The sequence below is a fragment of the Sphaeroforma arctica genome, assembly GCF_001186125.1.
Source record: "Sphaeroforma arctica JP610 unplaced genomic scaffold supercont1.349, whole genome shotgun sequence".
Taxonomy (NCBI): domain Eukaryota; class Ichthyosporea; order Ichthyophonida; genus Sphaeroforma; species Sphaeroforma arctica.
Genome location: NW_014040209.1, coordinates 57,871 through 72,130, shown reverse-complemented (window position 1 = coordinate 72,130; position 14,260 = coordinate 57,871). Strand labels below are relative to the sequence as shown.

At 41.8% G+C, this 14,260-nt stretch overlaps 4 protein-coding genes across 4 annotated transcripts in view; 1 reads left to right on the top strand and 3 right to left on the bottom strand.

Annotated features, from left to right (window-relative positions):
• The window catches only part of SARC_05463 (hypothetical protein), a 3,247-nt gene extending 2,500 nt beyond the window's left edge, over nucleotides 1-747 (bottom strand). Inside the window, exon 1 of the mRNA XM_014300683.1 lies at nucleotides 360-747. Within this exon, the coding sequence (XP_014156158.1) occupies nucleotides 360-455 (96 nt within the window). The 5' untranslated portion in view covers nucleotides 456-747. The remainder of the gene's footprint in view (nucleotides 1-359) is intronic.
• Nucleotides 748-1,737: 990 nt separating this feature from the next.
• Nucleotides 1,738-2,429, bottom strand: SARC_05462 (hypothetical protein; the record flags this gene model as incomplete). Its single annotated transcript, XM_014300682.1, has 2 exons — nucleotides 1,738-2,040; nucleotides 2,088-2,429. The coding sequence occupies 2 exons, from the start codon at nucleotides 2,427-2,429 to the stop codon at nucleotides 1,738-1,740; spliced, it is 645 nt and encodes a 214-aa protein (XP_014156157.1).
• Nucleotides 2,430-4,757: 2,328 nt separating this feature from the next.
• On the top strand, nucleotides 4,758-6,158 carry SARC_05461 (hypothetical protein). Its single transcript, XM_014300681.1, has one exon. The coding sequence runs from the start codon at nucleotides 4,858-4,860 to the stop codon at nucleotides 6,100-6,102; it is 1,245 nt and encodes a 414-aa protein (XP_014156156.1). The 5' UTR covers nucleotides 4,758-4,857; the 3' UTR covers nucleotides 6,103-6,158.
• A 173-nt stretch (nucleotides 6,159-6,331) lies between these two features.
• Nucleotides 6,332-12,433, bottom strand: SARC_05460 (hypothetical protein; the record flags this gene model as incomplete). Its single annotated transcript, XM_014300680.1, has 7 exons — nucleotides 6,332-6,739; nucleotides 6,902-7,031; nucleotides 7,847-8,010; nucleotides 9,318-9,469; nucleotides 10,178-10,242; nucleotides 11,027-11,131; nucleotides 12,329-12,433. 7 exons carry the CDS (start codon nucleotides 12,431-12,433, stop codon nucleotides 6,522-6,524), a joined length of 939 nt encoding a protein of 312 aa, XP_014156155.1. The 3' UTR covers nucleotides 6,332-6,521.
• Nucleotides 12,434-14,260: the final 1,827 nt, after the last annotated feature.

The following is a 14,260-nucleotide window of genomic DNA, read 5'->3' as shown; positions in this document are numbered from 1 at the left end:
ATACACACACACACATATATATATACATACATATACATACACACACACATATATATATATACACACACACACACACACACACACACACACACACACACACATATATATATATATATATGTAATATAATATCAATATGAATTTATACTAAAGAAACCGATTAACCATTGAATTCGAATTACTGGTTGACAGTTCACTGTGGTGCCAACAATACTTCGTAGTAGGGGATAATATGGTAATGGTTAGCAATCGAGCTGAGCGGAATTATATGGTCTTTGCTCTTGAGTACGTTTAGTTTTTGCAATAAGTACAATACATTGGGTAGAGAAGCATAAAATATTAAAATTATAGATATATTTACCTGACATTCTCGCGAGCAGTACTCGTATCGTTTACAGACGCAACTGATGTCACTCTCCTTCTCGCAAAGTATACATTCTCCAATGTTCTCGGCCATTGCTTACTTTGTAGTTGCTTATCTTGATTTAATAGAAATATATATATCTTTTATGCCAGCTTCAAGAGCGGATAGCTGCGACCATATGACTTTTTGCACAATAGTCGTATTGGTAGCCTGAAACGTATTGCCGCTGTTTTAGCCAGGCACGCACACAACCCTGGCGAACTCGGCCGAGCAGTTGAGATAAATAGCCAAAGGTAACAAATTCAGCGTTCTAAAAGCCCTATATATGCATTTAAATACATATTTATTACTACAGTCGACACTCTACTGGCCAAGTCTAAACTCTAAACACACAAGGAGAATATGTATCAAAATTAAAATATGTGATATATTTTGTATATGCGTCAAGAATCCAAGACTAAAAAGTCAAGCGACAGGCACGGACACTTACTCACAGGCTCACAGCCTAATCACAGGCTCACACTTCACAGTCACAGACACTCACAAAGTCACAGGCCGCATTCGGTATGAAATTTTCTGAACGGGTTTTTTTTTCTCGGACAAAAGCTCGTTTTCCCGCCAGAATATTTACATATGTAAATTGTAAACTAATATGTAAATATGGTTTAAGGTTTTAGGGTTTTGGTTCTATTTCTCCCGCCCAAAACAAAAAAAAACATTCGCATTTTTAGTGGTTTTTATTTAAAAAAGAAATACACCTAGTAGCCTACACACTACAGTGACTAAAATATTTATAAAAATAAATACACAGAATGGTGCCTTTATTGTACACACTACACAGAATACACAGTAAATACACACAAAGGTTGACTTGGGACCCGTTTTTTAAAAAAGATTCTTTATTTTTATTATTTAATTGTGAACATACAACAAATGAACATATTTACATATCAATGATGATAAATACCAAGAGATCTAAGATTATTATATTAGGTTGCTTGGGTGAAGATGTTTTTCAAAAGACTATATAAAAATGGATTCCGTGTGCATGTAATCAATTTGCAAGTACATTTGGTACATACGATTATTGAAAGATGAACTTTCGCGCAGGTGCGAGTATAAACATAATATTTGTGAGTTCAGAATAAGCAAAGCAATATGGAGAAGTTGTTGTGGGATATGATTTTACTGAAAAGAAATGAACACGGTTGTGAGCACTTGAAACTTGTATCATAGATTCGTGATCACCATAGCATCGATAACAACCAGATTCAATAGTATCAATGCTCGACCGTATATTCTATTGACTCTGGTTTTGTATATGACGATGGAATCATATATCTTATATACTACTACAATACAAGACAGCTGACACCTACGGAGAAGAGAAAGCCCAGGATTTATGGAAACGAGCACTTTGCATTGCTGCGTTCACATCATCGTCATCCGATTGTAAGAAATCGCAGAACTGCTGAAGCAAAACCACATTCGACTCGCTGGTCTTGTCAGTGGCAATGATGGACACATCTCGAGCGATGATATATCTTAGATCGATAGGTATCTCGTCGAAAACATCGGAATTAGCTACGGTCCAGTCATTCCAAGTGATCCAAGCATCGGCTTGTTCGTCAACGTCCGGGTTCGTACCAAGTAGCGTGTCACGAGCGTCCCCACTTCCCTTGAAAAATATAATATTTTATCTCTCACAGCTTTTATGTCCTCTACGTTAAAGGAGCGACCTACTACATCCTCCCACAATCCAGTCGCTGATGTAAGATTGTCATGGTAGTTACCATCATTCACCACTAGTTTAATATTTTGATTGGGAATAAATAGGTCGTTGATACTCTCAATACCTTTTGGATTGCCCTTGTTAACCAAAATGGCCGACACGTGTAGGGTTATGGGCATAACGGTAGACTCATCTACGATTTCTTCATATACGCGCAAAAAGCCTCCCAGTTGCTGCTGTGCTGCGGTGAAAAATCCCCCAGCACATTCCATAGCACTTGAGCGCCACGTGTCTTCTGGTCCCCAACAGATATCTATCTCCATCGGATTTGTCATACAGAGTTCGGCTTGTTGTTTATTGAACAGAGCTGCAGGCTCTAGAAAAGCCGTGTGCGGTCCACCTGGGCCCCATAGTTTAAGTTTACCGTTTCCGCACTCGCAAGATGGTATAGCGATGTCCACGGTCGAAGCCCCATGGACAGCTGTCAGGCTACAGCCAAGGCCAGTACAGGAACAGACAAGCAAAATCCCATATTGATTCGTATTTTTCGATTGATTTTAAAGTGGACAATACTTGCTATTTATCTGTGTTTATATACCTTTCGATTGGACTTGTATCTTTGATATATGCAAATATGTATCGGTACACATCGCATACTATTCCTGTGCACATTTTGACTTTATAAGCAACCATTATCCTAACAATCTGTCAATCAGGCGATACTCAATGAACTCAGATTTGAGATTTCACTCATATTTCTAAAAAAGATCTGGTACACCTGATGAAAGTTTGTTATTCGTTTTTGGTTACTTTTTCATATTTGACCTTTTGTTTTGTTTATTGTCGGCCAAATGGTTTAAAATAAATAAATTGCAAATTACACACGGAAAAAATTTAATTCCGCAAAATCGGGTTGCATGGTGGGATTAGGCTGGTTGAGAGGAAGCCAAAATTGCCATAAAAATTTTCGACCATTTTTGAACCGGCCTATATTTGGACCTGGGGCAGCCAATATATGGACCTGGGGTGGCCAACATTGACACTGCCCGTGCCCACATGTATCAGAACTGATTACTGTATGTCTTTTGATAGTAGAATTCTATCCCACAGAAAAGATAACATGTTATAATGCGAGATCTGTCCCTACAGAATGGATGATGTTTTAATTAAAGCTGTCTCCGGGTTATAGTAAAAAAAAAGCAGTACTTGAACTTCTGCTGGCTCATTTCTTATTAGCCATCTCGGCGGTGACTATTTCATATACATTCTCAGGTACACGTCGATGAGACGTATATTTCTTTTTTTGCAAACGCTGCAAGTTGCAGAGTAAGACCCATATCATAGCAATCGAGGTAACGATAGGCACCCCTCACAAAGCATCTAATTGTATCCAGTTTAACATTGTTCAGAGCTTCGATGACATGTTTTTGAAGGCCTGCCCACGTATCATCGCATTTTTCTCGCACCTCAAACTTGGCTCGGCCCCAATACCGCTCGATTGGGTTGCACTCGCAATGGAACTTCAGGAGAAATAGACATATGTAATATCAATACTACTGGGCTGCACTGAATTTAATATCAATACTACTGTGATTGCTGCACTGAACTCAAGGATAGCGTTAATGTGCGTGTCACACACATAAATATCCTTTTCGACCTGAAGGAATATCAATATCATTATTCTAACAGTTCGACAGATCTTATAAATGACCGTGCATGTCGATTTCTGGCCTCAAAAGTCCAAAATTCGTACTGGAAGGGTGAATACTGAAAAAACGGCCAATATTTTCCAAATCAGTCAGAATCAGGTTTTGAAACAGGTACAAAATAAAAAAATGTGTCCGGGTGATATTTCAAATCAGGTCTCCCTGAGCATTTTCCACTATCAAACTCTAGAATCGGGTCATTATTTCGTGCTCCATGGGTCGAGGCAAGGAGGGGTCATTTGTCCGACTATCTTAAGGCAACCGCACCAGAGTGACTAAATAGTGTCTCATTAATACAACAATATGAATGGATTGTTTATGAAAAATATACTCCAGGCCGAGTTACGAGCACCGACTCCGGCTCCACGACCGCCTATTGAATTATTGATACATATCATATCAGTATAATTTTAATATTTTCAACTTTTAAATCTTTTTAAAGTGCGAGCTATGGAGCAGTGAGTATGCGAATTAGGGCCTCAGGAATGAGGAATAACCGAATCAGAGCTCAGACTCAGAGATCCGAGATAGACAGGCAGTGGACAACTGTCAACTGGACACAATAGTGACAATACTGAATACACATCACACAAGTCACAACTCACAACTTCTCAAGTGACGAGTCACGAAGTCTCGCATACTGTGACATACATACATAGTTACATACCACCTTTAAAAGTACACCACTTTTAAAGTACACATCTTCATTGCATTTAAACAAAAAAAGCATACATACTAAAAACTATGTTAGCTCTCTCTAGAGATGAAAGAGTAGATGACTATTGCAGGGCATAAAACTGAAAAAAGGACGAAAATAAAACCGTGAAATTAGAAAAAATATGTAAATAACTAAATATGTAACATTCATCATTCTGCCGTGACTGTATTTTTAAAATTTTCATGCATGTGATAGCTAAGATTGCATAGTTTGTGCTTGTGCAATTCAGTGTAGTGGCATGCGCGTAATAAATTTAACAAAAAGGATAAATAGTAGGATCGTCAATCCGTATTGCACCAAAATAACATCACTATACGTAGTTCAATTTAACTAACAAGAATGAAGTACAGCTCTCTCATCAACATAGTCACACTAATTGTAGCATCAAATAGCTGTCAAGGTCGTTCTACAAGCGATCGTAGATTGAGGCAATTGAGTACTGGCAGTGAAAATTCATCTACTATCTACAACTTTCTGGCCGCAGACCCCGAACAATATAGCACCGAAGACAACGAAGTAGGAACCATCAATTGGGTGAGGGGTAGTGCTCATGCGCCGGGATCGGTCGAATGGATTGGCGTCGATGCTATTGGCGAGGGCACGACCCCTGGTGGGAAGCTCAACTTGGGGATGTTCAACATGACTCAATTGGGAGAAGTACGTACATCACACTGGCACCCGAACGCAAATGAACTGTCTTATATTATTTCCGGTAAGTGCCGGGTGACAGTGACAAGTGTTGCGCACAAAAATTTAAACGGCATTTCCGTTCCAACCGTGGAACAACCCCACAGACCTACAGAGACCTTTCTTTTGGGGCCCGGTGACGCGTTCTATGCACCAGTTGGGTTTTCTCATCACTTTGAAAACGTGGACGGGTCTGAACCATTAGTCGGGATAGCGATATTCAATACTGACAACTTAGAGTCATTCGACATGCCACAAGTGATGAAGCATATTGATGCAGATGTCTTGTCTCGCACGTTGGATATTCCTGTGGATATGGTAGAAAAATGGTATACAGGGCCTAGAACAGTACTCGACGCCCCAACACCTGAATGGAATAGCGATTCACTAGCGAACGCGGAGTCCGGGCCAAGTACCATGATTGATTATTTAGTATCTGGAATAGACCAGAATCTGCGAGAAGCACCCAGATCTGATACAAATGGTAAAGTAAGCACAGGAGTTGTGGACGCAAATGACTTCCCGATTCTGCAAGGAATGTCCATCGCGTACACAGAAATTGCTCCGGGAGCTGTACTAGAACCCTATTGGACTGATAATGCTGACGAATTGATTTACGTATTGGAAGGCATCGATGTGCATGTAGGGAAAGCTGATATGCGCGGCACAAGGAGTGGCACCTGGGATGTAGAAACGGGATACTTGGTACTAAACGAGGTTGGTGTGACGGTATACATAGAAAATCGCGGTACAGAGCCTGTGAAGCTGCTAAGAATCTTCAACTACGAGCTTCCCACTCTGACGACCCTTCATGACTCGTACGTTGCCGTGCCAGTGGATGTAGCCGCCAGTATGCTACATGTTGATGGCAAGGATACTGGTCTAGCTCAAAGTTAGAACACCTGCTTCGACTACTAGATATTGTATACAGCTATAAATTATATATAGATAACCATCTCTGCTACATGATATTTCTGTTTTTTATATCCACAGTTTCATATTTGACGACAGAGTTATAGAGCGACCATTCTTCCTCATATTCTATCATTGTAGCGTACTAATCCCACGAATACCTTGAAACATATGCTTGATGGATGATGCTGTATGTACTGAATTCTATTATTGGCTGGCGATTGCTTTATTGGTAGTCACACAATGTGCTCCATCATATTATAGTATGCATTGTGAAGTATTTCTGCTCTCATAGCATAAGGTATATTTCGTATTTTCGGGTAGATAAAGTCTAGCTTTCGCCATAAAATCCCACTATATGTGTAGTGAAAGTGAAGAAACTGTTCATCTGTGGCCGGTAACTTCTAACTGGAACCGGCTTCCTTCGGGGCTCTGACCAACATATGATGCCCTCTGTGTACACCCAAGTACAGACTGAGTCTTATCAAACTTCGCGTGCAGAAGTTTTGCTTGATTTTGACACTACCTGCTGCCAGTCCACACAATGCACCAATACATGCCGCGGCACTTAAGCGTGCAGGCGTTAATTCAACGAACTTTGCTTTGAAGAGGCAACCGTAGGCTGGAGGGTAGTAATAGGAAGACCTTCATCAGTCCATAACTGATATAACATCCGGGAAATCCTGTGGTGTCCTTTTGTTGACTTATTCGCAGATGGTGAGCATACCAGATGCGCGAACAATACACCTTAGTCAAAATCAATCAAAATAGACCTCTCACTTACCGATAGGTCCTATCGTCAATGCGATGGCGGCGGAAAGTATCCCATTTCTTTGCACTCTGCGAATCATAGCGGGAAGCATATCGTCCCACATAGCCATGGTAGTTTCTTCGTAGGGCTCGGTATGACATTTCTATTTATGGATTCGAGGCGAGGCAGTGCGTGTGTACAAAACCGTATGCATGGTTGAATGTTTAAGACAACCACAATTGTATTGAAAATATTCAATATTGATAGGGATATACATTGCGCGCAAATGTACAACAATCTAAAGACAAATCCATTGTCTTCAGTCCAGTGACAGCTAGGTGTACAGTGATCAGCAGGCGGGAAGCTGATTGGATAGTGTTTAAAGTGTCTGAGACCGTGCAGTAGGGTGCCAAAAACTCGCACACAGTTCGCTCACTTGACAAGACCACATAGTCATAAGCGATGGCAACTGTAAACGAGCATAGCTACACACACATTTTCACACTGCGACGAGGTGTCCCGACAAAAAGTCAACCCCGGCTTGACCTTCAGACGCACACATATACCTGCTACCTGGATTCAGTGGAGGATCGACAATTATGAAGGACACGTGTCTAGCATCGCAACTATTGCACCATTACTGCAAAGCCGCCAGTATGTGGTATCAACTAACAACTCGTGTGCTCAGGTATATGCGAATGCACATATCTGTATGTTTATAGCGTCGAAGCTCGCAAGGAATGAAATAATGACTATACGACTCCGCAATCGTGTTGTCATGGCGACAGATAAACATGTCGCAGTTCAAGCCCCATCGGACTGATAAAGGGATCAACCTTCCAACCCTTAGAGCGTAGTACAACTCGGTGCACAATCACCGTCGCAGCACGCACAAAACCATGATTCGCAATTACAACACAAAAACACAGCCTATAAATAAAAATAGGTAGCCTATCAAGATAAACAAAGGCTTTGTACCGCACTCGCGTAGTGGGTGCTGATGGCTCGTCTGTAGCCACCACTCCGGTTGCGCCCTGAGCCGTGCAGCAACAAGGGATGGAACAGAATGGTATCTCCTGCGCTCATAGGCACGTGCACGCGTTGGTCTCGCCAGTCTGGGGGCAAGTCGCGCACGCCATAGTCTGTGAAACCCAAAGCCGGAAGGTTAGCACAGGCAATAGTGGTGATTGAAGGTTGAATCAATGTATACGTGTTAGGTAAAAAATATTGGATATACTTCTGCGAAGGTCTGGCGTCAAAATTCGCTGACAGCTGATATATGTACGTGCCATTGTGAGATGTAGCTTTAATACGCGGACGCAGGACCCATGCCCGCCCACAGGGTTGTAAATACCGCCAGTGTGTGTCTGTATGCGTGCGAAATCAAATCAAATCTACAACACGCTCTCACGCGACGCACCTAGAACTGTACAACCCGGATATAGCACAAGCCTATAACTACAGGCATACATATACAGACCTACACCTACATACAACGGATAAGCTACACAGACAGGAAGGCCACATCTAGACACCCATAGGCACATACGAATATATTACAAGCATATAAATACAGGCATACATAGACAGATCTACACCTACATTCAGCGGACTAAAATACAAAGAAAGAAAGGTCACATCCAGACACCCATAGACACATACTGATATAGAACAAGCCTATAACTACAGGCATACATAGATAGACCTACACCTACATACAGCGGATTAAGATACACAGAAAGAAAGGCCACGACCAGACACCCATAGGCACATACGGATATAGCACAAGCATACAACTATAGGCATACATAGATACACCTACGCCTACATTCAGCGGATTAAGATACACAGAAAGAAAGGCCACATCCAGACACCCATAGGCACATACGGATATAGCACAAGCATACAACTATAGGCATACATAGATAGACCTACATCTACATACAGCGGATTGGTACACAGGCAGAAAGGCAACATCCAGACACCCATAGGCACATACGGATATAGCACAAGTCTATAACTATAGGCATACATAGATATACCTACGCCTACATACAGCGGATTAAGATACACAGACAGAAAGACCACATTCAGACACCCATAGCCACATACGGATATAGCACAAGCCAATAACTACAGGCCTACATAGTCAGACCTCCACCTACATACAGCGGAATATAACACAGAAAGAAAGGCCACATCCAGACACCCAGAGGCACAAACGGATATAGCACAAGCATATAACTATAGGCATACATAGATAGACCTACACCTACATACAGCGGAGTAAGATACACAGAAAGAAAGGCCACGACCAGACACCCATAGGCACATACGGATATGGCACAAGCCTATAACTACAGGCATACATAGATAGACCTAAACCTACATACAGCGGATTAAGATACACAAACAGAAAGGCAACATCCACTCACCCACAGGCACATACAAGCGGTGTTCAAGTACTTCCACGTGGGCTTCTCATGTGCCAATAGGCCCCCCATCGACGTATTGTATAGGGACTTGTGAGACCCCGGGAGCACTACCAAGCAGCCATTGTCTCGATTGACATCTTGCATAGCTGTCCACGTTGCGACGATCCTGAGTCATGGCACAATTAGTACAGTCATGGTACAATCAGTGCAATCATGGTACAATTAGTGCAGTCATGGTACAATTAGTGTAGTCATGGTACAAATAGTGCAGTCATGGTACAAATAGTGCAGTCATGGTACAATTAGTGTAGTCATAGTACAATTAGTGTAGTCATGGTACAATTAGTGTAGTCATGGTACAATTAGTGTAGTCATGGTACAATTAGTGTAGTCATGGTACAATTAGTGCAGTCATGGTACAACTAGTGCAGTCATGGTACAATTAGTGTAGTCATAGTACAATTAGTGTAGTCATAGTATAATTAGTGTAGTCATGGTACAAATAGTGCAGTCATGGTACAATTAATGCAGTCATAGTACAATTAGTGCAGTCATGGTACACTTAGTGCAGTCATGGTACAATTAGTACAGTCGTGGTGCAATTAGTGCAGTTGTCGTGGTTCAATTAGTGCCGCCATCGTTCAACTAGCGTAGTCACCAGAAGTCCAATGCGAGACACAAGACATCCACACAGGAAGTATTCTGCTGCTACGTCCAGATAAGGTGGGCGATGCAACTCGTGCACTAAAATAAAAACGTATTATATGCACCAGGCCGCGGAAACGACTGCGACTAGCCTCTGCACTACGTTTAAAAGAATAACCCCCCCCTTCCCCCTCTCTCTCCTCCGGCCACTTGCTAATAACAGTCATACATTTCAGGTGGGCGAAGGTCAAAGTAGAAGAGATCTTGGTGGATGGGATGCCGCCCGCCGACGACCTGAGTGGGGGTTGCATGCGGAGTGATCAATGACCTGTCAAAACGTCACGATCACACTCTTGGAACGCGATCACACAGAGAGGTACACACTGAACTGATCGAGTATGGCGATGATCTAAGATCATATGAGATGGTTCTATGACTGCAGGGGATTGATTGTCACCCAATTGCCCAGTTGGTTCGCGATAAACCCCGAAATAGTCCAACAATACATGTCAATTGATCTGGGCGTAGGCAAATACACTTGCTCGGTTGTATCCGTTGCTTGGCTGCACTAGTCAGGTGCTTGCAGGATGTGGTATAACCTTCACGTCAGAAACACATAGACCGAGAACAGCTGTGTCTCCGGTATGCCAGTCGGATGGTTTAGCACTGATAGGGTTTGACGAAGACTTCAACACATATGTCTCACGGGTATAAGCTTAGGGTGTCGTGCGTGAGAATGACAGTCAGCTATAATCACACCACCCACTGTACATCAAAGTATCCAACTCTTCTATCTTTCATACCCAACAACATATTTTCAACAACTTCATTTGGAACTTCGAAATTCAATCTACACACCACTACGACTTCCTGATTCTACAGCGATAACTGTCATCCTTTGGGGAATAAACAACAGAACATATTTGGTGTTACTACTATAGCATTTGACTTGTAGTGAGTGGAACATAGTCAGCCCAAAATTCCCAGAGAATACGCTTACTCATACGGTAGCAAACCTATCGAAGCAAAGCTAAACAACTGGCACGGATGGCAAAAACAATGAAACGATCCCACTCACCGCTCCCGTTTCATCGACCAGACCAGGAGGTTTGTTGATGAGCATGCTATGTATAATACGCACACCGGCGTTTGGCGCCATGAGATTCTCGACCAGGTCTACGATCTGAGATCAGGATAGATGGAGCCGTGGGGACGGGAGAAGGAGGTGGATACAAAACTGAGATGTTGTCCGAGTGACATTGATAGCATCCACTAACTCCAACTGTGTTTTGTTTTGTTTTCTATCTGATCCTGAGCACCGCCATGGTGTCTAACTAAAGTGAGTACGTGATGCCAGTCTCTACCACTGTGATCGTGATAGTCTCTGCCTTTTATCAGGAAACGGGAGGGGTTCAAGATAGTAGCTTCAAACTTCGTCGGTATCTCGTACTTCCGGGCTACAGAAAGAAAACAAACTTAATCAAGACAGCGATGATCCAGCTTAGAACAGCTTACAAATCCTCGTACGCACGACTGTGTTTAATACAATCATCACAACCATCGCACAAAAGTTTGGAACGTTCAATTGTATCAATTAAGTATAATAGTAGAGTATATATACAAGACACACACATGAAAGTAAAAATACAAAGAGAAGAGAGAGAAGCTATTTCGGGGAACGTTCAATTTTATCACTTTAGTTTATAGTAGCGGATATGTACAAGACACACACACACACATAAAAAATAAAAATATACAAGAGAAGAGAGAGAAGCTATTTTGGAACGTTCAATTCTATCACTTAAGTATTGTAGTAGAGAATATGCACAAGATACACACACATAAAATAAAAATACACAAGAGAAGCGAGAGAAGTTATTTGGAATGTAGATACCCTTCAAAATGATACCAGACATACTGTAAGCTAAAAAGAAAAATCGACTCCAGTCGTCGGCCCTAAACCTACTCGAAGAGCACTGACAAAGCTTTAACTGGGTTTGCCACCGAAGAAAACCATTTTTTTTTGACAAACTTCAGTGGCGTACTGTTACCGACGCCTAAAGCGCTACACTAATATGAGCTATTTAGCATACAAAAGCTGTATAAGCATATCATTATATTATGAAACGAGCAAACATCCATGAATGCCCATATGGGCTGACTTGCATGATACATGTCACTTCGTAGATACGTCGCGATGTGAGCTGTGAGTCGCTGATAGGCTATAGGTGCAGATACACACTGATCAAACATACCTACCTACCAGGAAAGCAGGTTGACACTAGTGTACTACTTGACACTAGTGTACTACTTGACACTAGTGTACTACTTGACACTAGTGCACTACTGGACACTAGAGCACTCATTGGAACTCACTGACCTGTTCGTTCTTGGAATACTCCACGAGGACGTCATCGTAGATGAAGCTCTGGATCTTGTTGATCGTCATCTGTTGGTTGGCCGCATTCACCACACCTGCAGCCATGGATGTTATACAGAAGGTCTGAAACAATCTGCGGAGAGACTTATGTTCACTTCTCCTGTTAAGGCGGTGACATGAACACACGCCCACCTACTGATGGGGAATGTACGCTGAAGTTCGAGACAAAAACTGTATCAATCCACTCACTAATCGCAATGAGAAGAGAACCAGGATAATGGAATTGCACGGACGAAGTAAATGGTTAAATAAGAGCTGTACCCACACGGACTCGTAAACCTAAACTTGTGTATAATGTGTGTTCTTCGCAGTGTTACCACCAAACGAGTTGTATGAATGAGCCCGGTGTACAGGTTGTAGTCATGTGGTATGGTATCATACTCTTCCCATTGCGAGCACCAGCTATACCAACAAAATTCTAAGTGCAATAATGTATCTAACGAATATGTCGTACATAGGTGCAAAGCCTTGATACACGTCCCGCATGTGAAACGGACGCCTGTGACATCCGAAATACAAGCGCCTATAAATCACTAACCCAGCCATAAATATGCGCACTTTACAAAGTGTGACATTTAAAATACAAGCGCTTATAAATCCCTAACCCAGCCGTAAATATGAGCACAACACAAATTGTGACATTTGAAATACAAGCGCCCATATATCCTTAACCCAGCCGTAAATATGAGCACAACACAAAGTGTGACATATGAAATACAAGCGCCCATATATCCCTAACCCAGCCGCAAATATGTGCACAATACAAAGTGTGGCATTTGAAATACAAGCGCCTATAAATCCCTAACCCAGCCGTAAATATGAGCACTATACAACACAAGTACCTGTAAATCTTTGACACAGCCGTACTCTTTACAAAGGCGCCATTAGTGTATATTTGGGCTGTATGCACACAAGACACAACTGGCAATGGTCCCACACTGGGCTCAAGGCACAGGTCAAACATAAACATGCGGCAAAAGAAAGATGCATGTCTGCAGCGTCAGAATCAGGCCTCTCTGTACTATACTTCAGAGCACTCGTCAAAGCAACTATCTATCTATTTTAAATTTATATCCACCCATTCGTAATAGGGTACAATCTTCACCCACAACTGCGCATGAGCGTGTATTGGGGTGATGATAAGTTTACCCAGCAATACCCATATTCTAGTCAAGCACATACCACAGACTATCCTGCGCTACATCTTTTATACCCTACCATTCGCTACTGCTGGCAATCAATCAGACACCGACAGCAACAATGTCGAGTCCCACATACGCACAGGCGATAACATACCTTTCGCCACCATGACGTCTTTCATAATTGTCATGTGAGGCGAAGGCTCGACTCTTCCCTCGGCGAGGTCGTTGAACCTCTGATAGATATAGTTTAGAAATTGAATAACAGAACTTAGTTTTTTTAACGTGCTGTATTAAATGGGAAATGATAGGTATAGCGTAGGCAGTGAGTCACCAAACTAAGAAATAAGATTTTCTACTGTGCTTTATTGAGTGGAAAATACAAAATAAAACAGAGCCCACCAAACAAGGACGCTCTGCAGGCGCTTAGCAGTGCCGTTTTCACAGTTGAAAACAGACACATATGGCCACACATATGTTATCGAAACGAAGCCACTGCAACCCCTACAACGACAGTGTGCATTTTCTTGATATATTGTTAGGCTAAAATTATGCGACACTCGCTGCTATAATACCGAGGAGACTGTTGAGAGCTTCGAGCCCATCAATGTTCTTTCACAAGTAGCTAATACCGATATATATATATATATATATATATATATATATATATATATATATATATATATATATATATATATATATATATATATATATATATATATATATAGTAGTA

What these genes read in the sequence shown, in the direction of transcription:
- SARC_05461 (XM_014300681.1), top strand. Translation starts at nt 4,858, where the DNA reads ATGAAGTACAGCTCTCTCATCAACATAGTCACACTAATTGTAGCATCA.